This window comes from Ostrinia nubilalis, chromosome 16 (genome assembly GCF_963855985.1).
Source record: "Ostrinia nubilalis chromosome 16, ilOstNubi1.1, whole genome shotgun sequence".
NCBI lineage: Eukaryota > Metazoa > Arthropoda > Insecta > Lepidoptera > Crambidae > Ostrinia > Ostrinia nubilalis.
In genome coordinates, this window is record NC_087103.1 from 8,664,735 (window position 1) to 8,690,563 (window position 25,829).

The 25,829-nt window shown below is 37.9% G+C and overlaps 2 protein-coding genes across 2 annotated transcripts in view; one reads left to right on the plus strand and one right to left on the minus strand.

Moving 5' to 3' along the window:
• The first annotated feature begins 457 nt into the window (after positions 1–457).
• Positions 458–8,223, plus strand: LOC135079536 (uncharacterized). The gene is made up of 5 exons (XM_063974188.1): positions 458–601; positions 1,452–1,587; positions 2,908–3,068; positions 3,967–4,095; positions 6,970–8,223. Exons 1-5 carry the CDS (start codon positions 458–460, stop codon positions 7,066–7,068), a joined length of 669 nt encoding a protein of 222 aa, XP_063830258.1. The 3' UTR covers positions 7,069–8,223.
• Positions 8,224–15,656: 7,433 nt separating this feature from the next.
• The window catches only part of LOC135079345 (elongation factor-like GTPase 1), a 198,466-nt gene continuing 188,293 nt past the window's right edge, over positions 15,657–25,829 (minus strand). Inside the window, exons 10-11 of the mRNA XM_063973980.1 lie at positions 18,239–18,423; positions 15,657–17,036 (exon numbers count right to left, since the gene is read on the minus strand). Of these exons, the coding sequence (XP_063830050.1) occupies positions 16,848–17,036; positions 18,239–18,423 (374 nt within the window). The 3' untranslated portion in view covers positions 15,657–16,847. The remainder of the gene's footprint in view (positions 17,037–18,238; positions 18,424–25,829) is intronic.

Below are 25,829 nucleotides of genomic sequence, written 5' to 3' on the forward strand. Positions count from 1 at the left end.
GCCGGAGCTGGCGGTGCCCAAGCCACAGGTAAGAAGACTCTTCTTTGGATGCTCCACAGAAGGTTCTAGAATCTAGAACCTTCTATGGTTCTTCTAGAATCTAGATAGTCCCTAAAGCGGTGGGACTATGAGTGCCGGAGCTGGCTATGCCCAAACCACAGGTAAGAAGACTCTTGGGAAGTTCACAGAAGGTTCTAGATAATCCCGAACGCGGTGGGCGTGTGACTCCACGTACAAGCTGATGATGCACGTGTGGAAGGCTGCGAGGGTGCCCAAGCCACATGTAAGAAGACTCTTCTTTGGATGCTCCACAGAAGGTTCTAGAATTTAGAACCTTCTATGGTTCTTCTAGAATCTAGATAGTTCCTAAAGCGGTGGAAGTATGAGTGCCGGAGCTGCCTATGCCCAAGCCACAGGTGAGAAGACTCTTCTTTGGATGCTCCACAGAAGGTTCTAGATGATCCCTAAAGCGGTGGGTGTATGCACGCGCGATGAACGTCACGTGTTCGGCTCGCTGCTGTCGCAAGACTCCACCTACAAGCTGATGATGCACGTGTGGAAGACTGCGAGGGTGCCAGAGCTGGCGGTGCCCAAGCCTCAGGTGAGAAGACTCTTCTTTGGATGCTCCACAGAAGGTTGTAGAATCCAGAACCTTCTATGGTTCTTCTAGAATCTAGATAGTCCCTAAAGCGGTGGGAGTATGAGTGCCGGAGCTGGCGGTGCCCAAGCCACAAGTAAGATCACCCTTGGACAGTTCACAGAGAGGTTCTCCAATGGAGGCTACACTCCAGCAAGCGAAGCGTGAAAAAACCCAAAGATTAGTAGTAGACCTAAGATGCGCGCCGTGATAAGCGGTTATCACGCCGTTACATTTTGCCGTCGATAAAAGTTATCACGGCGCGCATCTTAGGCCTATAGGACGCGTTTTGATCCATCTAACCATAGATCTTCTAGCTTATTCTGTCTGAGGTTGCGTAGTGCGAGGATAGCCTCATATCCATAGGTCTGAGAAAGTGCTGCATCTAGAAAGTGCTAAGATCACACTTGGGAAGTTCACAATTCTCGAATTAGACCACATTACAGGAAGTGAGGTGTAGAATAATCCTAAAAAAATCCAGGTAGCGCATATATTCAGGTATCTTTAGATTCTTCTACAGAGTAACCTATTATTATATTAGCGACTTAAGGAATAGGTTACGCTTAAAGAAAATGTACTGGACTACAGCTAGTTACGCCAAAATTTCTTGGTGATGGTGCGGGAGAATATTAAATTGTTTTAGAATACGTTACATGCCGTTACTATGCCGTTATGCTAAAAATATCACCCCTCTCGCACTGCTTCTTTTCTTCAGCTATTTCAGTTTTGTACTTTGCCTGTTCTTTGTTCGTGTTTGTATCGTTGCAAGATGGTATTCCAATTTTGAAGTAATGTTTCTCTTTATTAATTGCAGGATCTCAGGTCGTCAGAAGTTGAGCTGGACCCTTCAGAGTATTCGCCAGAGGATGACAGCAGTTCCGCTGGCGGAGACCAGCCAGATACACCTTCGCCACCCGTGCGAAGAGAATCTGAGGCCATCATCACTGCTGGTAAATACCATACAAACATCAGCCATCGTCATCAAGATCATCATCATTCGCTAGAGGGCGACAGCAGTAGGGCGATGATAATATTTTCTTATGCTTGTTTATGGGTAGCAAAAAGTTGTTGTGTCTTTCGATTGTTAAAAGCCTTTACTTTCTACAAAGCAGAATAGGGCCGTGTATCCGCAAGTACCAGTTTCAGACTACTGCAATTTTCGTGAAGTGAAGGGCTTAGTGTGAGTTTACATCAAACGTGTAAGTGCAACTTGTGAGCGCATTTAAAAAATCTATGAAGATTTTAGTTCTTGAAACTATCCGCTAGGGTCGCTGTACAATCCGTCATACATTTTATGACATTTTTTACGCAGTCACTAGTGAAGACGTTTGATGTAAACTCACACTATAGTCTTTTTCACGTAAGATGATCCGTATGACACTTCAAGGTTATCCATATTACGCATACTACATATGCAGAATATTTTTGAAAAAATATTTGTATTTTATTAGCAATATAATAAAAAAAAGTGAACTACTTGTCTTGAAATAATATAGTAAAATCTGAGTTTATTGATTATATTTTAATTAAATACGATGTAAAAATATTTTTTATTTAATGTACGCAATGTGTGAAGCGGAATAGATTTAGTGCTGGGGTATTTGTTGTATAACAAAATCGATTATTTCCGCGGTTCATTAATCGATTGCAGTGAATACTTAGTTTTAAAAATATCACAAAAATCAACTATATTTTTCGATTGTTGACTTTAATAAACGCATTGAAAATAAATTAATAGTTTTTAATTTAAAGAAACAGAACCAGTACTTTTTAGGAATCGTTTTTTTGAACACGAAGTCCATGGAATTTGAATATTATCAATAAAAATTTGTTACAATAATATTTGTAGTTAAAAAAAACATGTTTTTTGTTAAATAACACCTGTACAAAATATTTCTCTAAAAGTAGGTTTTACTAACTCTTAGAAAAAAATCGATAGATAAATCGCTATGGTTTAGTTATGTGACATCTCTATAACTTTCAAACTCGAAACGTCATACGAATCATCTTAGGTGAAAAGGACTATAAGCCCACAGGATCAGACACCCCACTACACACTACAGTCTTTTTGTCGGCCAATAGTTTGGTAAGGCTGTTTCGAATCCGATTTCTCTTACAAATTGGAAACCGACCCAACTATCGGGCGACTAGAAGTCTAGTCTAAATCTTGACTGCCAATAAAAACTCAATCACTGAAGACTAATTTTATTACTGCAGGGAAAATAAATTGTCTAAGGATATATTTTTTATCTATTTATTAATCTTTCCAGGAGCAGCAGTAATTCAGCCGGCATTGCTAACCGGCTCGGCCGCGCCTCGCAAGCCGCCGGTACGCTGGGGGCGAACATTACTCGTGTGCGCGTTCGTAATGCTCGCGCTCTCCGCCATAGTGCTGTCGTACAAGCTATATGTGGCGCGCGCGCATTCGCAGGTGAGCGGCGAACATTTTAAAATATTTAAGTACCTACTTAGGCCGAGTCTGCACTACGGCTACACCGCCGCGGTTTTTAACCGCGTGATTTTATAACCAAGTGAAACTAATGCAGGACTTCTTGGCGGGAATCTGAAGCGTCATGTTAGCGGTTTTGTTTTATTTCCTCAAATTCGTGTGTGGGCGACTATTAATGTGTAATAATGGTGGATTATTAACCATTGAGTGTTCGTGAACGTGCATGAGTGTGGGCAAGTGAAGCAGAACAGTGCATCGTGATTCTTCTGGTTCTCTCAAGTTGTCCATAGGAGGTCTCAGTAAAGCACCACAACTTTACTGAGACTCAAAGGGTGGGAAGGGGTATCATCTATCATCCTTCATTATATCATTACTTGATCTCATTTTGTAACTCGTATCACTTATATACTTGAAAATGGCACAAATCAAGTCGACCTCGACGTGTATTGCCAACATCATCAATAAAGAAGAAGAAGAAACTAATGCAAGCGTCCGCACTGCGACTTTTTCTCGCGTACATTTCGGGCGGTCTCGCCGTTTGGTGGTTTACTTGCGGGAAAAAACGTAGTGCAGACTCAGCCTTACTCCTATGATGATACTATTTTGGGAGAAGGTCTTGAACTAGCGGAGCTAATTCTACCATTGTTTCGGATCGAAATATTCGCCAATGACAAAAAAACGGAAACCGTCAGTGGCGCTAGTGTCTGGTAGTTTTCTAAATAGGGCACATAAAAATATTTCATTCAGCAAACTTATTTTTATATTTATCTCAATAAATCTAAAAACCAGACTGTTACAATCAGCCTTTCTGATCAATAAACACCGGTTATTTGTGTTCAGTAATCACGCGTATTAAATGTATATTAAATATTCGTTCCAGGAGGAGCTAAGCAAGCTATCAGGCGAAGAGCTATATTCAGAACTAGTCAGATGGCGGGCGCGGCTCCACGGCCGAGCGGCGGGCGAGCTACACGCGTTCCTCACCACCAACCTGCTGTTGCTCACCAAGGTAACGTGGACCTTATGTGTATAAGGCGAAGAGCTATATTCGGAACTATAGTCTGGTCCGGGAGCACGTAGAATTTTGACTCAACGGGCGCGCGGCGGGCGAGCTACGCGCATTTCTTACAACCAAATTGCTGTTGCTCACCAAGGTAATGTGGACCTTATGTGTATTACGCGAGGAGCTATATTCAGAACTATAGTCTGGTCTAGTCTGGTATAGTTCGCTCGCACACTCACTGCGGGCGCCCGTCGCACAGTCGCGACAGTAATATAATTACGCGCGAGCGATAAGGATGGGTAGCTTGGGGTCATTGGACAAAATTCTACGTGCTCCCGGACCAGACTATAGTCAGGAGAGAGATTCCTCACCACCAACCTGCTGTTGCTCACCAAGGTAATGTGGACCTTATGTGTATCAGGCGAGGAGCTATATTCAGAACTAGTCAGGAGAGAGATTCCTCACCACCAACCTGCTGTTGCTCACCAAGGTAATGTGGACCTTATGTGTATCAGGCGAGGAGCTATATTCAGAACTAGTCAGGAGAGAGATTCCTCACCACCAATCTGCTGTTGCTCACCAAGGTAATGTGGACCTTATGTGTATCAGGCGAGGAGCTATATTCAGAACTAGTCAGGAGAGCGATTCCTCACCACCAACCTGCTGTTGCTCACCAAGGTAATGTGGACCTTATGTGTATCAGGCGAGGAGCTATATTCGGAGACAAAGTCCGGTCGCCGAGCAGGTAGGATTTCGTCCAATGACTCCAAGCTACCCATCCTTATCGCTCGCGCGTAATTATATTGCTGTCGCGCTCGCACACACTGCGGCCGCTTGTCGCACAGTTGGTGACCGGACTTTAGTAAGATGGCGCGCGAGTTGCACGCGTTCTTCAACCTGCTGTTGCTCACCAAGGTAATGCGGACCTTATGTGTATCAGGCGAGGAGCTATATTTGGAACTAGTCAGGAGAAAGATTCCTCACCACCAACCTGCTGTCTGCTCACTAAGGTAATGTGGACCTTATGTGTATCAGGCGAGGAGCTATATTCAGAGTTAGTCAGATGGCGAGCGAGCTACACACGTTCCTTATTACCAACCTGCTATTGCTTACTAAGATAATGTGGACCTTATGTGTATCACGCGAGGAGCTATATTCAGAACTATAGTCTGGTCCGGGAGCACGTAGAATTTTGTCCAATGACCCCAAGCTACCCATCCTTATCGCTCGCGCGTAATTATATTGCTGTCGAGACTGTGCGACGAGACGAGCGGCCGCAGTGAGTGTGCGAGTGCGACGGCAATATAATAACACGCGAGCGACCAGAATGGGTAGCTTGGGGTCATTGGACGAAATTCTGTCTACTCGGCGACCGGACTTTAGTTAGATGGCGCGCGAGCTGCACGCGTTCCTTACCACCAACCTGCTGTTGCTTACCAAGGTAATGTGGACCTTATGTGTATCAGGCGAAGAGCTATATTCAGAACTAAAGTCCGGTCGCCGAGCAGATAGAATTTCGTCCAATGACCCCAAGCTACCCATTATATTGCTGTCGCGACTGTGCGACTGCGACGAGCGGCCGCAGTGAGTGTGCGAGTGCGACGGCAATATAATAACACGCGAGCGACCAGAATGGGTAGCTTGGGGTCATTGGACGAAATTCTGTCTACTCGGCGACCGGACTTTAGATGGCGCGCGAGCTGCACGCGTTCCTTACTACCAACCTGCTGTTGCTCACCAAGGTAATGTGGACGTTATGTGTATCAGGCGGGAAGCTATATTTGGAGCTAGTCAGATGGCGAGCGAGCTACACGCGTTCCTCACCACCAACCTGCTGTTGCTCACCAAGGTAATGTGGACCTTATGTGTATCACGCGAGGAGCTATATTCAGAACTAAAGTCTGGTCCGGGAGCACGTAGAATTTCGTCCAATGACCCCAAGCTACCCATCCTTATCGCTCGCGCGTGATTATATTGCTGTCGCGACTGTGCGACGGGCGCCCGCAGTGAGTGTACGAGCGCAACAGCAATATAATTACGCGCGAGCGATAAGGATGGGTAGCTTGGGGTCATTGGACAAAATTCTACGTGCTCCCGGACCAGGCTATAGTCAGGAGAGAGATTCCTCACCACCAACCTGCTGTTTGCTCACCAAGGTAATGTGGACCTTATGTGTATCAGGCGAGGAGCTATATTCAGAACTAGTCAGGAGAGAGATTCTTCACCACTAACCTGCTGTTTGCTCACCAAGGTAATGTGGACCTTATGTGTATCACGCAAGGAGCTATATTCAGAACTAAAGTCCGGTCGCCGAGCAGATAGAATTTCGTTCAATGACCCCAAGCTACCCATCCTTAATTAACGTGTAATTATATTGCTGTCGCGCTCGCACACTCACTGCGGCTGCTCGTCGCATAGTCGGCGACCGGACTTTAGTTAGATGTCGCGCGAGTTGCACGTGTTCCTCACCACCAACCTGCTGTTGCTTACCAAGGTAATGTGAACCTTATGTCAATATACATAAGCTTTACATATTCTTTGGCGTTTCCTCGAAATTTTCACGAATTTTGAACTATCTCGAGAAGCTAGAGTAGCGAGGCGAGCTAGGTTTTATGAGTAGGTACATAAGAGAATCGTGCGAGGTCTAGTTGACTAACTACGGCTTCTTGCCTTGAAAAAGAACAAGCCCTAAAATGCCATGTTATTTTCTACAAGAAACGGGTTACTAGAAAATGAAAGAGTAAATAATTGAGCAATTATTGTACTCTTAAAAGATTAAGTAACACCTTTGGCTGCTTTAATTCTACATAATACGTCAGTAAAACTACTTGCAGTTTAACTAAAACATCAAGTTAAAGCCTCCTTTACTTCTATCCACAGGTCCGACAATCGCTCGAAGCACTATCGGGTGTCATACTGACGGACATGGCTCAACCCGGTCACCATACTGACGTGCCCAACGAAACCGTCTTCAGTTAGCGCCCGCAACCGACCCTGGATTAATGTAAGCGTAATAAACCACATGAGCGAGCTAATAAACCATATGAGCGAGCTAATAGGCCACATGAACGAGCTAATAAACCATATGAGCGAGCTAATAGGCCACATGAACGAGCTAATAAACCATATGAGCGAGCTAAAAGGTCACATGAGCGAGCTAATAGGCCACATGAACGAGCTAATAAACCATATGAACGAGCTAATAGGCCACATGAGCGAGCAATAAGCCTCTGGAGTGATAAAAATATGTCAAACTACAGTATTCACTAGGCTACTCAAGAAATAGTTATCCTATCATGCGAGAATGATAAACCAAACAGATGCAAATGTAGTAACTAAGGATAAGCAAAGCTAGGGTAGTTCAACGGGATAGTATAACCAAGCTAGGATAGCCAAGCGAGCTAGGTTAGCCAAGTGAGTGGAGATTGTCTGAATTAGGGTTCCCAAATAAGCTAGGAGCCAAGTAAGGATAATCCAGCAAGCTAGGGTAACCGTTTGAGCTAGGATAGTTTTACAAGCTAGAGTTACCAAGCGAGCTAGGACTAGCAAGCTAGGGTAGCCAGATAAGCTTAAATATTGCAGAAAAAATGCTGGAAGAACCTCTCAAACCTAATGGTTAAACAAAAAGCAAGCAATTTTATACTGAACAGTGATAAAGGTCAAAATGCGGGTCATTTTATTAGTGGTATGCCATAAGCACTTAAAAAAAACGTGATGCTAAATAGTAAAAATAAATACTTTAATCTTATTTTTCAATCATCAATCCACTTGTTGTATAACGCAGTACATTCATGGTTCGTATAAACAATAAACATAAGCATAAAATATTCATTTATTGATGTATAATAATATGCAAAGATTTGTATACGTCCATTGTCCTTAAAGTTAGTGTGACGAAGAGGCATGCAAGAATTCCAACTTGGTTTTGTAGCATCAAACTAAAAATTGTAAATGTATGTTTGTTAAGAACTGGATAGCAAAAATGGCATTTCGTAAACTGGATTTAATTGCTCTTAAAATCTAAATTCATACAGACATTGTGCATGAATGTGTATGAGTGTGCGCTCAACATTAATATGACAATGTATGATACGTAAAAATGAACTGTTTGTTTTTATGATCATGAATTTAGTTCCGTTAAGGTAAACGGCTACTAGTTCGTGATAGTACGTAAGTTCGTAAGTTTTTTTTCTAGCTCAAATAATAAGCAATTGGAATATTATTTATAAAAATTCTTCATTACTACAAAAACTCTATTATTTAAGCTATCTAAAAAACCAAGTACCAACATTGTGGCGCCAAAAATGAGAGCAATACAAAGCTTCAAACTCTCAGAGAGCCAAAAACAGCCGTGCGGCTTGCAAAGGTTGTTCTCACCGTAAGGTTAGCGCTCCAACTTCTTAAGCTTATAAAAAGGCGAAGGAACGTCCATTTAAATAAAACTTGTAACAGTGGTTTCATGTGTTCGTTGACAATGGATTTGGCTTAGAAAAAAGTTATATGAAAACGTAGAATTCCTTTAAAATTGCGATTAATTGACTCACGAAATAGCGTACATATTATTTTTCGGGTGTCCCCTATTTCGTGACACTACCGATTCAAGGATATTATGGATAACATTTTGATGCTTGGTTTTTAAATGATTATTTATGATAATTTAAATGTAAGTTATGAAACAAATAATGCATTTATTTAAGTTTCTCATGACCTAAATTCGGTATATGTTTCGTTCACTAGAATTTATATGACACCAGTTTGAAGTTCACATATATGACCAATTTTAAGATAAATTAGCATAAGTAGTACCAGCATAGTTTTGGGTTTATTTCGATTTGTTTTATTTATCTTTGTTTATTTGTATTTTATATGGGATAGATAATAGTTAATTGACACATTTTGACAATAATCCATGAATTTTACTTGGGGAATTTGGAATAATCAGTATCACGAAACAAGGAACCGTATTATTGTTACTTTTTTCCAAGTTCGTGACATATAATTGTATGGTGTTAGGTACTTTTATGACACATACCATTAAAGAAATCGACATATTTTTTAGTTTTTAATACTTACCTAACTAAGAAATTAATTCATTACTTACTTTTTATTGTGAGTCATTGGCGTATCTGGGGTTATTTTCAGGGGGGGGGGGGGGGGCTACCGTCACTTGAAACAGCTCCAGGGGTGGGATTATGGGGAGAAAGGGGGGGGGGGGGGGTACAAATAACAAATCAAAATTTTATGGCTACGAAGGGGGGGGGGGGGTAAGTCCCCCCACTTTTCTAATGGTTAAATAAATATTTTCACATGTCGCTAGAAATAACAAATCAAAATTTTAAGGGTACGAAGGGGGGGGGGGTTTAAGTCCCCCCCCCTACATTTCTAATGGTTATATAAATATTTTCACATATTGTTAGAATTAACAAATCAAAATATTATACTAGACACAATATTTCTTATGTAATATTAATTATGTAGGTAAGTAATATCGTCAATTTCACATAATTATTTTATTCTAAATTTTTATTATCCTTTTTAAATTTATTAAACCCTTAATCATTATTAAAATATCCTAACTGGATGCATAAAACCTTATCCCGAAATAGGGGACATGAGTTCACGAACTTAGAAACAGAGCAAAATTTTGTCACGAAACAGGATCCAAACAAGAGGTCCGCAGAACAATTAATATAAAAAAAAGTTCAAACTATATAACTATAAATTATGTATTAACTTACTGTCAAAAGACCAAAGTTTAGCATACAAAAGCTTTCATACTGATATCATGCTTGGTTATTTTTAAATAAAATGTTAAAGTCGTAAGAGCCTTAATATACCGAAGTAGGGGGCACTTACCTTATGTGTTGTAAAAAAGATATGCAATATTTAAAATGAAGTTTATTTCAACGTATTTAAATTGCTTTTTCCATGGTTTGCTCCTCATTGGTGTAAGTAAATGTGAAATGTATATAGTGTAATCTGAGTCGATGTGTGCCTTTAAGGCACTGTGTACGTCATATTATTGTGTCAAACACATTATACTAAGGGTGTGAGCTAAGGCCAAAAACGCGTAGATTCGTCGGGTAAATGTGTAGAAAAATTGTAAAAATGTTGTAACGAATTAATCTTTGATAGCTCAAGTGGAAATTCATCGTGAGACAGACATTTCTACAGTCGACAAATAAATGCTAACAACATAGACGGAGAGTTACTTAGGTTCGTACTCTGAAACGTCACTCAAAACTCAATTCTAACTCAATTTAGATTCAAGTCTGAGATTCAAATTTGAACCAATAACTGGCTTGATTCTATGCTCAAGTAAGTTCACATTTGAGTGTCTATCCAAAGTACAACAGAGTCTAAAATAAATTTACTTTTCGTCTTCTTTTTGGCCATGAGTAAGCATCGTAAAGCAGTCATAAAAACATTCGTGTAAATTGTCAAACAATCATAAAAATCAATAAATACTTTAAAGGAAATAATTCTTCTTTTTACCCCAAAATGACGTCTCCACAATAGTTTTAATAATTAAAGAAATATAATTATTATAATAATATTTCTAAATCTTCCCGTTGGATTTTAAACTATACTTACACGAATGTTATTATGGCCAAGTTCGAAGGCAGCGGTGCTAGTAATAAGGTAAGGATCGTACGAACATTCCTAAGTCAGGAAGAACGCGGGTTTGGAGTGCGAATCAAATGTTGGGCCCAATGTTAGCTTGTCCGTGATGGTTTGCCAAATATTTGTAATGTATCTTGCCAATGTATAAGGTTTTTGCTTACTGCTTAGTGCGTTATATGGACTCTTTGTTACTTTAAGCGGTCTGTGGGTAGTTATACATTTTATAATGCTGTGGATTCGACGATCTAGTTCCCCATACGCAACAAGTGTATAACTCAAAAAGTATAAATTTTGAGTCAACAAATCACTATCGGAATATAAGAGCTAAAATAATGGCCAACAGTAAGCCAAAGCGTTCGCAATCAAATATGTATTAATACTAACCGAATAGTAACTGTAATGTACACGTACCTACTTGTATCCTACAGTATGTCTGGTGCGTGAAATTTTGAATATTTTAGGCGTTTATGTATGTAGTTATCATGTAAATTTTGTGTAATATAACTTAATTTATTATTCTAGTCTTCGGTAAAGCTCAAGGAATTCAAATATGAGTTAGATTTGTACTTATATTTTATCCGATTATGTATGTCGGTCGTCCGAAATGTTATGTTGGCACACAAATATAAATGGTGGTCGATATTTTATTGTTAAGCGTCTAAAAATAGCTTGACAATTGACATTTCTTTATGCATTCCGTGGTGTTTGAAAGGTGCATTTCATTTCATGCAGTTAGTGATATTTCAAGGACGTTTTAAAACAGTGTTAGAGAATCATTTGTGAGTGATTTAAGCAGACTGTTTTGACTCGATTGGTGTCGATTTCCTAGCAAATAAGTTTTATTATTGGGATAACGTCTGTCCAGAAAATACGTAAATCTTTAATCTATTTACTTGTTTTCAATCCGCTTTGTAAATAAGCGGTGTTGGGCAGTCGTTACACAAGCTCTTGCTATGTTCAAAATATCTAAACTAAGATAACTGTTACCTAGTTTCATGATTCAGTACTTCTAAAGGATAATAGCTAATTTTCTTTTCTTTCAAATAAATTAAATGACCCAATTATAATGCTACAAGAAAGAAATTGTGTGCAATAATCGGTATAAACTTGGGTTAATACCCCAGCAAGCATAGATCGATAAAGATCTGTAATTACAATTTAGTTGCAACAAGAGAAGACAGATGGCGCTATCTACATATTCTTTAAAAGTATTGAATGCCTCTTAGTAAATATTAGTTCATAACACATGCTAGAAACTTTGAATGTTTTTAATTTGAAATCGTAAAGTAAAATAGATGTGATTTAAAAATGCTAGTGATAATTTATTTTCATGTATGTATCCAAGAGCTTTCTTGAACTTTTGTAACTTGACTTACGTACTCTTGTTAATTATTGTCATTATTTGTAGATGTGCCGTCGATATTGTTATAAAATAAATAACGAAAAATTTGTGCTCAAATATTTAAGTACCTAATTAATAGCAATGTGATTATTTGCGTGACTACAAAAATCACAATGATTAAGTGTTAATTAAGTTCTAAACTTCTGACAATAGATGGTGTTAACTTTTAAATTAGTCCCAGTGATTTCTGAAAGCGAAGCAGCTTCGAGGAAAGATTTTTTACATTAAATTTCCCAAAAAACGTATACAATCTCGAAAGAAGACTCTTTAGGCGTTATTTTTTCTTATTTCTGATTTGTCCGGGGCACATCTACAAAATAAATTGATAGTTATGTTTTACCTCGTATCCGTTAGAATATTGGCTGTTATTTATTCGTAAAGGCCTAATTTCGTCCTAGGTTACCATCAGTGCCAAAGTGGGTTGTTCAACTTTGTTTTTTGTCACGACAAGTTAGGCCTCCAACCGGATCACAATCGTGTTACAGCTACATAAGGTCGATTCTTCAATGTCACCTCGCTTCATTCATTTATTCCTACTACTTATTTATATTTTGTAGTATACTCCATTCATATTATTAATAAGTAGAAAATTATAGCTGCAAAGTTTATAATAACCTTTTAAGCTCATTTACCTGCCATTTAGCTTTATAAATATATAAGTTTATCTCATTCTTTAGAGTATTTATTTCGGGATAGGACCTACTGATACATAGAAATATACTCAGCTCATATCAGTAAGAAATATCTCCCTACTTCTAAAGAAATAGGGTTTAGACTTATATTTCTGATGTTTAGGCCGTGCGTTGTTGAACTTCCAGCATATTCTTAATTCTCGAGGGTAGCAACATCTATGTAAAAAAACTGAAGGTCACTTAATTTTAAGACATTTTATATGTCGCCTGTACCACAATAGTTATTGTAGAAACAAGTTCAATGCAACGTGCGACCTTATAGGTGACATTTGAAGGATCGGTGCTGACATAAAAATAATAGCAACATGCAAGTCACGATTTCAGGAATAGCTATTATAAAATAAAAATATTGCCAAAGACAACACTAGACTAGTTGAAATATCAAACGTAGATAGAATTATAGGAGGTTTGTACAATAGTTAGTTTTAGGCATGCCCGTGCGGTTATTATAATTTACCTCTGAATATAATGATGTTATAGTTATGTTTGATTATTATGTTGCTATAAATCTGTTGTTGGTCGACCAGTGATGGATAAATCCAATATGTAATCCCAACTAATATTATAAATGTGAAAGTAACTCTGTCTGTCTGTCTGTCTGTTACGCTTTCCCGCTTAAACCTCGCAACCGATTTTGATGAAATTTGGCATAGAGATAGTTTGAGTCCCGGGAAAGAACATAGGATAGTTTTTATCCCGGTTTTTGAAACAGGGACGCGCGCGATAAAGTTTTTCTGTGACAGACAAAATTCCACGCGGGCGAAGCCGCGGGCGTAAATTTGCTATATTTTTGTTAACCTATTGGGACAGTCAGAAATTGTAAATGTTTTGTATTTATTTTTACAATTAGGTTCTGAATTTATAATGAATCTTTTGAACAACATGCATTTAAACTTCGAACAACTTATCGCGGGAAGAACTTTTACAACTTTCTTAGTTCGTATTCGTTTCGTAGTTTCATATTTAGCCAATGATAATTTCTGACTGTCCCTGTAACCGTTATTTATTTTAAATTACTACAATATCGTTGTGTTATTTAAATTTTAATGATTTGTAATAGAGAAATTATCTGCTTGTTTTGTATCAGCTCACAAATATGAGTGCAATGTATTATTCAGTGATGGATAGGCAGTTTTTTTTAAATGAAAATGTTAATTTATTTCTACCGCGTAGGAATTGTTAACCGATTTGGTTGATGGTGTTTTGTATATTTGTTCGGAGTTATGATTTGTTTGTTGTTTAATGTAAATATAGATAGATGAGTTAACTGAAAAAACTGGTTTCAATAATCCTATTAATTTTTAACCTATTGCAGAAAAAACGTACATTAGTAATTCTGCAAGACTATGAAAATGTACATCTAACATTTTGTAAAACTCAAGATTCCATGCGTTACGATACTAAGAAGAAATTAAAAAATTTATGATCTTAAACCTGAAAATGTAATGGAGCTTGATTTTTGTAAAAATGTGAGTTGTGCACTTTTTCGTTAAGTTAGCTAGAGCGAAGTAGCAGGGAACAGCTGGAGTTTGTTTTGAAAATTTTCACTTTCCCGGATAGTGTGTAGTTCTAAAAAGGGTAGGAATTTGAAGTATTTCAGAAAAAAGATCTAGAAAATTTTATTAGCTTTCATAGCGTCATAGATATTTTTTTCTGTATGAAGCACCAATTAAAAGATAGCGAAAAACTAAACTCAAAAGTAGGAACTTTAACCCCCTTCCCCCCACTCTGGCGCCCCCCCTAGAGGGACTTTGAGTAGGTATGTCTCTAAGCATCCTGTACCAATTTCTGAAGAAATTGCTTAGGTAACCTACCAGCTCACGCAATCTACAACTGCATTTTTGAGACAATATGGGAAAATCCAAAAAATGCGAAAAATGACTGTTTTTTTTTCTCTCATTTGATAGAATTTTGGATGGAATAGGGGTCTACGGGGGGGCAAACTGACCTTATTTTTGCGCTAGAACGCACCGTTTTCGAGATACGAGCGATTTTAAGAAAATGCGTACCCGATTTTAGATTTAGCGCTCGGCGGCCGCTGCCACGGCAATGTTGGCAATATGAAAATGAGTATGAAAACTTTACTAAGTACACAATAATACATTATTAGCGTAAAACTTCACTGAAATATACACATACGTATAAACGTACATAACACATACATTATTTATTTGATGTATAAAACAAATTACATTATTATTGGTAGGTATTAACATATTAGTTAAAAACTCAAATGAGAATTTTAACCCCCTCCCCCACTCCGACGCCCCTCCTAGAGGAGGGAACTTTTAGTACCTATGTTTATTTTCTAAGCATCCTGAAACAATTTCTGAAGAAATTATTTAGATACCAGCTCACGCACTCTACAACTGCTTTTTTGAGACATGGGAAAATCCAAAAAATGCGTTAAATGACTGTTTTATTTCTCTCATTTGATAGAATTTTGGATGGAATGGAGGTCTACGGGGGGGCAATCTGACCTTATTTTTGCGCTAGAACGCACCGTTTTCGAGATACGAGCGTTTTTAAGAAAAATATTTACGCACCCGGTTCTAGTAGACTAATACCCGTTTTCACCATCAATCTCTAATTTTTAAGTGACCCCTATGATGACACTTAACAGGAATTTTGTTTCATAGGGGTCACTTAAAAATTAGGGATTGATGGTGAAAACGGGCATAATACTCAATCCCTAATTTTTAAGTGACCCCTAATGCTAACACCAGGAAATTAATTTTCAAAGGGGTCACTTAAAAATTAGGGATTGATGGTGAAAACAGGCATTAGCCACAAAGCTTAGATCCACAAAGCATGTAGGACAGTGTTGGCAGAATGAAATAAAACAAGAGTTATTGTTATAATTCAATGTATTAAAAATATACTATACAAGCTATTGCTACTTGAGTATGAAATCCTTACTAAGTACACAATAATTTAACAATAATACATTATTAGCTTAATAAGTTTTACTTCACTGAAATATACACATAGTATAAACGTACATAACACATACATTTGATGTATAATTAATAAAACAAATTACATTAATGAATTAACAGTTGATTACATGTAACTTTGTTGGCCTTCGGTATCAGACTCGGAAATTACAAAGCTTTTACAGAACTAGCATTATACTGTTTGTATTTTGTACATAATAGATAATTAATAGGTACATTCTAAACGGCTTATTTTTTGAATCTGGGTTCGATTTCTAGCTTCAATTTTCTTTCCAAATACATTTGAAAAACTTAACTTGGCATGTTACAATTTATTAAGATAACTTGACCCTAATACTACGACTTTTTGAGGCGATAAGTAGGTACAGAAGCTTTTGTCTACATTGACGGTCGCCACCTTGTCCAATGGTTCCCGTACTGGATTATAATGACAGAGGTCGCGGGTTCAATCCCCACACAATATAAACATTTGTTTGTATGAACTTATCTTATTTTCTATGAATAATAAATGTAGGACTTATTACAAAAAATAATGCAACACAATCTGATACGGGGCAAGTTTTGCCTAGTTTGAGACTGGATGGAGCTCAGTGCAAGATTATTTAATTAGTATTTTTTATCACTGTAAAAAGTCGTAGTGTTCATAGGGCCTTCATTGTATACGTCTTAATTCAAATTTAACAATAACTTAATACAAATCACTAACAAAACAAGTATCGTTGATTGAATGCCTAACTCTTCAGCTCCTCGTGGTAAGCAAAAATGCTTGTGTTACGAGTGGGCTCACCACACATTAGTCGAGCGGCAGCGGGGTTCGAACCCTTCCTTGCATGTCGAGTCGACCAGTCCGACCCCTTCACCGTTCGACTATCGTGGCTCCTTAAGAGTAGGCGCACACCGTTGATTTTTCGTCGGCCGATAGTTTAGTCGGGCTGTTGATCAGTATGGGCATGTATGGGAGTGCGCACACCACGCCGATTCGATTTGGCCGATTCTTCATACAATTTGAAATCGGGCACAACTATCGGCCAACTAAAAATCAACGGTGTGCGCCTACTCTAAGTATACTTTTTAAAAATACTTCTATTTATTCTTCGACAGCGTTCTCTGCTTCTCAGCATGCTGCACCAGCTGCTTGTCAGTGGCCAGGCCTTTCCTCGCTCGGACTGAGTCCATGTAAGCCTTTGCTCGGTTCACTCCGTCCCATTTCTCGCCCCAGTGAAGGTATTCCTCTTCGGTGCGCGGGCGCCAGAACGGGTCGATGTCTATTACCTGGAAATAATGTTATTTAATTAATTATTTAGTTCTAATCTTTACTATTAAAGAAGGTTGAATAATTACAGTTAATTTTAATCCTACTAATATTATAAATGCGAAAGTTTGGATGTCTGGTCTGGATGTCTAGATGTCTGGATGTTTGTTACTCTTTCACGCAAAAACTACTGAACGGATTTTGTTGAAACTTTACAGTATTATTGTTTGTAACCCAGATTAACATATAGGCTATAATTTATGCCGATCTGAGACACTAAATTTCGGGCAAAAGCTAGTGTAGACATAAAGCTATTTGTAGCACAGCCGTTTATAGTTTAGCCGTTTTAAGCCGTTTCAGGACCAGGAAGCGTTTTTTGAATTGAAACATTTAAGGCTGAGTTGCACCACCAAACTTTAACTGTAACTATATCATTAACCGGTGTTCTGGAGTTTGACTGATGGTTGACCTTTACTCCATACAAAAAGCACCGGTTATTATTGTTAAAGTTACGTCTAAAGAAAATTGGTGCAACTCAGCCTAAGAATTCTAATTTGCATACAAATTCAAACAAATCTTATTAGAAGAATTTTTAGCGATTTATGAAACAACAGTATGCCTTGATGTAATCAAGTTAAAATTTAACCAACAAGGGCATTTAACCAACTTTCAATGAAACAGCAACAAGTGACAAAATCATTAATTTTGTAGTTTTTTGTTACTGTAGTAATGTTGCATTCAAACAATAATTACGATTATTAGACGATCGAAATCGAATAAGATTGCGCTTAGTCGATTACGGTGAAACCGATTACAAAAAGGAAAAGACTTTTTTACTCAATGCTTTGTTTTGTTCAATGCTTGTCGTAATGAAAAGATGAAACAGATTGTAATTTTTAATCTCAATAATTTCAAAATATTGACTCGACTTTATGTTTACTTATTATGTTATTTTTCATGGCGCCAAATGGTAAGGAAAGCAGACTCCGCGAATGGGCAAGAGCGAAGGAGAAGACTTAGTCCGTATTCACAAATTTTATTACTATGAGGTCTCACAGTGCGTGTGGACGCACAGGGTGACACACAAACCAATCAAAGAGCTCTATTCAACGCTGTGCTTTCGATTTGCTGCTTCACTTAAGCAAGCATCGTTTGGGAATACGGGCGTAAGTCATTTAACCAACCAACAACCTATTTTTTTTATGAAACAATCCAAGTTTACCTCCCAATGGCTGAACAGCAGCTGCGGCGCGGCCAGCCCTGACGTGTGAGTCCTCAGTTCCAGCGCGAACTTGAAGCTCTCAGCCACCGGCAGCAGCGCCCGCACCCGGAACGAAGCGGACCCGCTTTGCAGGTCGCTGCCCACCACGCGGCCGCCGCGCTTGCCGAGCGACGCGTATAGCTTGCCTGGAAAGATTGAGAATAAACCTGATTATTATTATGCATTTGATAGTTTTTTTCATAAATAAACAATTTCGTTAAAACATCCGTCATCTTTTTGTAATAGTCCAGTCAATAAAGCATTATAGATGGAAAACTATAGAACACAATTTTCGACTTCAGGACTTTATTTAGACTAGTTAGGAGGTGAACATAGCAAAAGTCCCCGTCCTTAGCCCTTAAGCCAGCGGGGAGAGGGGGGTTTAAAGGTGCCACTTTTCGGTTTTTCGCTTAATCCTCGGAAACTATGCGTCCTAGTGACATGACTACTATGAACCAAAAAAAGCATATTCAATTTGCTACAAGTGAGATAATCAACTTTTTTGATAAATTGTATAGTTTTCGCGGCATCTGCACTAGAAGGTCTGTAATATTGGAAATTTTATTTTTGTCTTACATGTTCCCATCAGGAGAAAATCGACTAAATCAACATTGAGCAATCATTCTAGACATGCGGGAGCATGTTAAGCCTAGTTCCAGGGAGGGGACTGCGCCGTGCGTATATTTAGACGAACCACTTTGAGCCACAATTGACTCCTTATCACTCAAAAACTACTGTGCATTAACACTTCAAATTTGGCTCATGTGTTGAGACTTGCAAGATATACATCAGCTTCAAATTTCATAAATATGCCTCAAACGGATTTTTAGGTATTGACGTCCAAAAATCTACATGTCTGACCTATATACCAAATTCTAACCACTTCCAGATGATCTCGAAGGTTCAAATTTGGCATCCAGAAAGGTAGTTATGTAAATACAAAGGAACAAATAAAAAACCAGTAAATTTTAACATTTCACAGGTGATAGATAGATTTTAGTGTTCTAAATGTCGATTTTTGAACGTCAATACCTATACAACCGTTTGAGGTATATTTATGAAATTTAAAGCTGATGTATATCTTGCAAGTCTCAATACATGAGCCAAATTTGAAGAGTTAATGCACAGTAGTTTTTGAATGATGAGGAGTCAAAAGTGGCTCCAATTGGTTCGTATAAATATACGCACGATGCAGTCCCCTCCCTGGAACTAGGCTCAACATGCTCCCGCATGTCTATAGTGTTTGCTCAATGTTGATTTAGTCGATTTTCTCCTGATAGGAACATGTAAGACAAAAATTAAATTTCCAATTTTACAGACCTTCTAGAGCAGATGCCGCAAAAACTATACAAGATATAGAAAAACTTGACGGTCTCGCCTGTAGCAAATTGAATAAGCTTTTTTTGGTTCATAGTAGTCATGTCACTAGGACGCATAGTTTCCGAGGATTAAGCGAAAAACCGAAAAGTGGCACCTTTAAACCCCCCTCTCCCCGCCGGCTCAAGGACTAAGGGCGGGGACTTTTGCTATGTTTACCACCTAACTAGGCTAAATAAAGTCCCGAGGTCAGAAATTGTGTTCCACGGATTTCTCTCTACACCGTCGTTAAGGCATTCATTGACTGGACTATAAATGAAATTGTAAAAAACCAAATTAAAAAGAAGGTAAAATCCGCCAGATGGCAATACGTAGACGCGAGGTCTAAATGCTGCATGATTGGTTATTTTTGACATGACATTCTAGACTAGCGGATCTTTCATACGCGAAAACCCTCATTATAGTCGCTACTCGAAACTAAATTTTAAATAAACAACTTCAAAGAATCGAACTGCCTAAGGCGGGAATTGAACCCACAACCTTTCGCTTACCGTTTGCTTTCGATTTTTTCAAGTTGTTTATTTTAAATTTCATAAAAAATAGTTTTTCAGTAGGTACGACGACCTCCTCCGACCTCATAACACACCGTACAAAGTGTTGTTTAACGTGTTATCAGGAGATTCAAACTATGTTTTAGTTTAGAGTTTTTAAGGATGGGGCTGAAGATGTGAGAAAATCACTATGCAATTTGTTTTAATGCGTTTATATTACTTCCATTAAAAGAATTACTGAGAAGTCATACATAAAAGTAAACAGTGAAGAAACTGGACCACAACTACAACAAGAAAAGTCAAAAAATAATTATTAATGTATTTATTTATTTCCTATAGGATAAATCTATATAAATAAAAATGAATTGCTGTTTGTTAGTCTGATAAAAACTCGAGAACGGCTGGGCCGATCGAGCTGATTTTTAAAATGTTTGTCGTAGTCCAGGGTAGGTCTAAACGGTGAGCAAATAAGGAAAAATTGCGATGGCTTATTTATTGCCTTTAAAGCGGAACATAGTTCGCCGGGTCAGCTATTGTCAAATACGATGGCTTCTGATTCTAACCATCCAAAAACTAATCCGAAGCTGTTTACCAGCAACGTAAAATATTCCGCGGCATTTTTTTCTCAAATTAAAAAAACTATTCGTCATCCGCAACTCGTGATCAGGATCGGAAGCCAAAAAACTTCGTGCACTGAAAAAGTTCGCTTCGTGCTATCATGTCGGTGGGGTCGCTTGACAAATATCCAGTGGTCAGTGGCGTAGAAAAATTCCTCCAGTCATTAGTCGCGGCCATTTTGAGATGAAAGGGGGGCTTCCGGTCACGGACGCGTATCCGGTCCGGCTGCCCGACAAAAGGCAAAATCGGTAAACATGTTAATTCTTGGGCAAGGAGAGGTAACTTGTTGCCCCTTAGTATTTGTGATGACCGCGCGAGCTACAAGGCTTTAATTTTCTACTGTGCTTACGATTTTTGAAATTATTGGGGGCTAAGGATAAAGTTTATCTTTAATGTTAAAAACCTCCATACCCCGTTTGGCCAGTAGAGGAATATAGGGCAAATCTTCCATTTGGCTCTTGTAAATTAGAGGGTCGTGTTCCTGCAGTGGAGTGGAGACTATATATCCGTACCGCGCGGGAATAACTTGACATGTCATTTTTGCGTACTTTTCAGGGGAGCGATTTTAAAGTTTAGAGTTCTCTGGTAAATCGGAATTAATGATAATTGATATTTTTATGATTGAAATAAGCTAATTTGATGCGTATCTTTCGATTGGCGTAAGAATTTGATTAAATTATCTTCTTAATCTATTAAAAAAAAGACTTGTCAAGTTGTGTACCGACGACTTGTCAAGTTATTCACCAAAGAAAAACAAACTTTTAAGGTGTAAAAATTAGATTTAAGTTAATTATTTTGAATGAAGTTTAAGTAAAAAAACAAAACATAAAAATAGAACATATTTTTATCACTTTTGCAATGAAATAGTAACAAATTTATTAGAAAAATCAAATATAATCGCAGATTATGATTGCTTTTGATCAGATAATTGTACGTTTACTTAAAATTAAAAAAAATGATATAAAAGAACAAAAGCCATGCTTCATAACAAGCACAATTAATTTTAATTATTTTAGGCTTACCATTAAGCTTAAAATAATTAAAATTAACTAGATATATTTTTGCGTAAGGTCGACACGCCCTTTCGCGTCCACCGTCCAGTTCACGTCCAAATGATGGATCACTCTAGAACGTAAGCTATTGCTAGGATTCCCTGAATGTATGACAGGTAAACCCACATTAAAAAAATCTTATAGCATGCTACCGTTTTTGCCAAAAATAAATCCCACGTGAGCAGGTGCGCGTTTCAAGGTAAGTTTTTAATATATTTAGGTCTAGTTTGGGATTCACCACAGTCTCTAAGCCTTAACCATGAACCATACAATACGGATAATGATATCGGTGATTGTACTTTATTAAATGACACTTAAAATAAGATGGATGCGAATGTACTACAGTGAAATTTCCACTTTGCGTCAGAAGTGATCGCGGTCTGGTCTAACTGGGTCTAAGATATTAAAATATACAAAACAATGCATGTTTTATATTATTTAAAACGTTATTTACATGACGTATCGAACACAAAGTTTTTTTTCAGTACTTAGGCCTTTTCCTGGACGCTAATACACGCTCCAAACGTAGCTTACCCTTTGTGATAGCCAATTTGCGTCCACATTATCACGACAATTTTTTAAATACAGACGTTGTAAATAATATTAAAAAGCAAACTGCGCCTAGAGAGGAGACCATATTGCAAATTGAGCCATAATATTGAAATTTTAAAAAATGAAATCAACTAAAATATAAATGTATGTTTATAATTATTAAGTGTGATACCTAAATATTTTGAATACCAATTAGTAAGATTTTATCTATATTTTTTTATTTCCATGCTGTTATTATTTATTAGTGATTTTGAATGCATTTTTTCTATATTATATTAATATTACAAAGATATTAAAACTTCTAATGGTTTAGAGCAAGTTTAATGCTATACTTATAAAGACTAAAGGGAGCATAATGACAACAATTTTTCGTTCAAAATGATTACGAAAAATTGTATATTATTTTTATTCCTCAAATCTACCAACTCACTAAATGGACGAAATCTGGCGTATCGACCCTACTTACCTCATCATTATTCCTAATTAATGTCATTGATGTCAATAGACTATAAAAAATATCCGGAACTTAAAGTTGACCTAAAAGTTTATTATTAGATTTTTTACTTATATTCGGTTGTCAAACGAAATCTTAGTCTGTTATGAAAAAAAAACATTAGTAGATAGTACCTACCTATTGACTAAACTTATCTTTCTACTTTCAACTTGCTATTTAAACGTTAATTTAGTTTTAAACTATTGAAAATAGTAATAAAAGTAATAATTAACGCTTAAATATATTAAAAATACATTTTCAGGGGTTGCTAAGTAAAAAATATTTAAAGACACTCGAAATCCTGACAATGTTATATTTTCAAAACTGCTAATGACACATATAAAAATATGATTATACGAATGTAATAGCTGGATAACTCCAAGTATCCAAACTCTTGACAGTGTGCATAACTAGACAACTGCACATATCATGGATATGTTCAGTACTCAGAGGGGATCATAACTTGATAACTGTTTTTGTCAAATTAAAAACGAAAATCCATAAATGTATAAGTCGAGATATTAACAAATACATGTTCTGACATACATTGATAAATCGAAATATAAATGTTTGTACGAATAATATTAATTGGATATATCGTTATGTCAAATATTTATTGCCTAAATTAGAGATATTTACTTATGAACAAGAGCTGTATTTCAAGTATTTTTGGGTATTTCGAGTTGAGTTTTTTATACCAGAAGGGTATAAGGTAGAGGAAACGTTTAAGCTAATAAAAAAAAAAAAGTGCAGGTCGAGATGTCAAGTTATTCCCGCGCGGTACGGATATGATCTCAGATCTGATGATGTAAGTATGTATATTTTTTCTTACTACCAAGTAAAGATTCTAAATCGTAATACAAATTCTTATAGGAGCAGTGTGAATAGGTACGCGAAAGCTTTAAGAATACCACTTCAGTAACTACCACCTAAACTAGTAAATTCCTTAGCGTTGTTGGACACGCTTGTTATTTCGAATGTGTGGTTCAACCGAATAATGTACACTTTCATCGCCACAAGAATGTTAACTACAAATATCATTGAGTAACGGGAAGCACCTCCGAGCAATTGCCTCAAAGGTCGTTTGAGATTCGGCCGTAGGTTGGACAAAACAATTCGACTTGGTGAATGGAGCCTTAGGACTAGTATACACCAATGGTTTTAGTAAGCTTTTATTAAGTTTTAACAAGAGAAAACGACAGCGTAGGTCAATCAATATTTCATGTGTAGTTTTTGAAAAAGGGTTTTGAAATAGGGCCACCCCTTTTTTTTTCGTCAGGAAATGCATAAAATTGCATGCCCACTGGCCCGGGGGGACCAGTCGGTTATGTGAGGCTCTCCCTGCTAGATGGGCAGGGCCTACTCACTAAAACCTGACGGTGTCCTCCCAAAGTCTTTGGGACGAAACTGCGAGTTATTATCCGAGCTGGACGGCCTAGACATTATTTCGCGGCTCCGCCCCAGACTGTGGCTCGCTCTGTTTGAGCAAGCGACGACTGGCTTCAGGGGACCCACCCCTACTCTTTCTGTGGATGACGTAATAGGCAACCAAGGGAGTATAGTTCTTGCAACTCACGAAGGCGAGTGAGCTTTACCTACTTGTGTGTGTACGTGTAAATGCACATAACGACAGTAAAATGTCTATCAAAACTTTTGAACAATTAACAGTAGCGAGCCACCACACATGCAAAGCTCACTCGCCTTCGTGAATTGCAACAACTACAATAAGTATAGTATCTATCAAGCCTTCCCTAACCCAGTGTGGGGAGTGTAGGCCAAATTCTCCATTTACCTCCAGTAAATAAGATAGGGTCGTGCTCCTGCAGAAGACTCAATAACCTGATGAGGAGTCAGGACTTTGGATGCAGTCTGCTGTGGACAGCTATTTTAGCATAGGATCCCTGAAAAATGCTGTAAAAGTTTTTCCCTAACAGTATTTTATTCTGAGCCTAACTATAACTAACCTTGAATTTGAAAGATGTTTGTCGTTACATGGCCATTGGCGCTGGGCTTCTTCATAATCAAATGTGAAACCATAACAGTTCGGTGGCCAGTGTGCAAAATTGCCTACGTTACATTCACAAAAACGAACATTTCCTCAATGCATCTTCTTGACGTAAGCATGACATACTGTCGAATTCGAACCGTATTTCCTGCGATCGGTAAATAATAATTATACACGCCACACCGTGATAGTACCTAGCTTGAGAAAGCTATTTTTATTGCTGTGTGTGTCGTGGATCGATTGCTATTGAGTATTGGGCTATTGTTTTGGGAAACAAGTTGCGCGTCCAATTCGGATGACGCACGCCACAAATATTTGGTAGGTGTTAGCGTTAATAGTAACGGCCGTGCTGCTTCCTATTTCTGTAATTGTGAGAATGGTTCGGCGTTGGTTGAGGATAGAACCTTGCCTAAGAAGGTGTTGCGTCTTGAAGACTATTTGCAATAAAATTAAGTGGTATGCGGGTTATAACAGGTACTACATTCCCGATAAAATAATAATACATTATGTAGTTATTATGAATTTTCATCCGCATGTAAGGTCAGCACGTGACTTTGCAAGACATCATGACAGTTTTAGTAAAATAAATAAATATAAAGATGATCATAATGATGATGATGATGCACTCCTAACAATACCATAGCCTCCAACACAAGCCTTTATAAAATTTTCAGGAACTTCATGCTATTCTTATTAGACAATCACAAGACCATTTCCAACTGACCTATCTCTTTCATTCATCTTTTGATTTTGATACCAGCGAGGGAGAAGAAAAAACAGTTTTGCGGTGTAGACCCTGAGGCATACCTATGTCGTGATAACAGCGCGGTCCCGTTGCGCATGCGTCCCATATCCCCATCCGCTACTAACGGACTCCTCTAGGCTTCGGAGGACGTCCGCCTGATAGGTCTTATTAATCACCTATGTCGCTGTATTAATATTCATATTCGTAATTTTTTTCAAA

Coding starts and splice junctions, on each gene's coding strand:
- LOC135079536 (XM_063974188.1), top strand. CDS start 458: ATGATCCCTAAAGCGGTGGGTGTATGCACGCGCGATGAACGTCACGTG. Junction 3,069..3,966: donor TGGCGCGCGCGCATTCGCAG/GTGAGCGGCGAA, acceptor TATTCGTTCCAG/GAGGAGCTAAGCAAGCTATC. Junction 4,096..6,969: donor ACCTGCTGTTGCTCACCAAG/GTAACGTGGACC, acceptor TTCTATCCACAG/GTCCGACAATCGCTCGAAGC.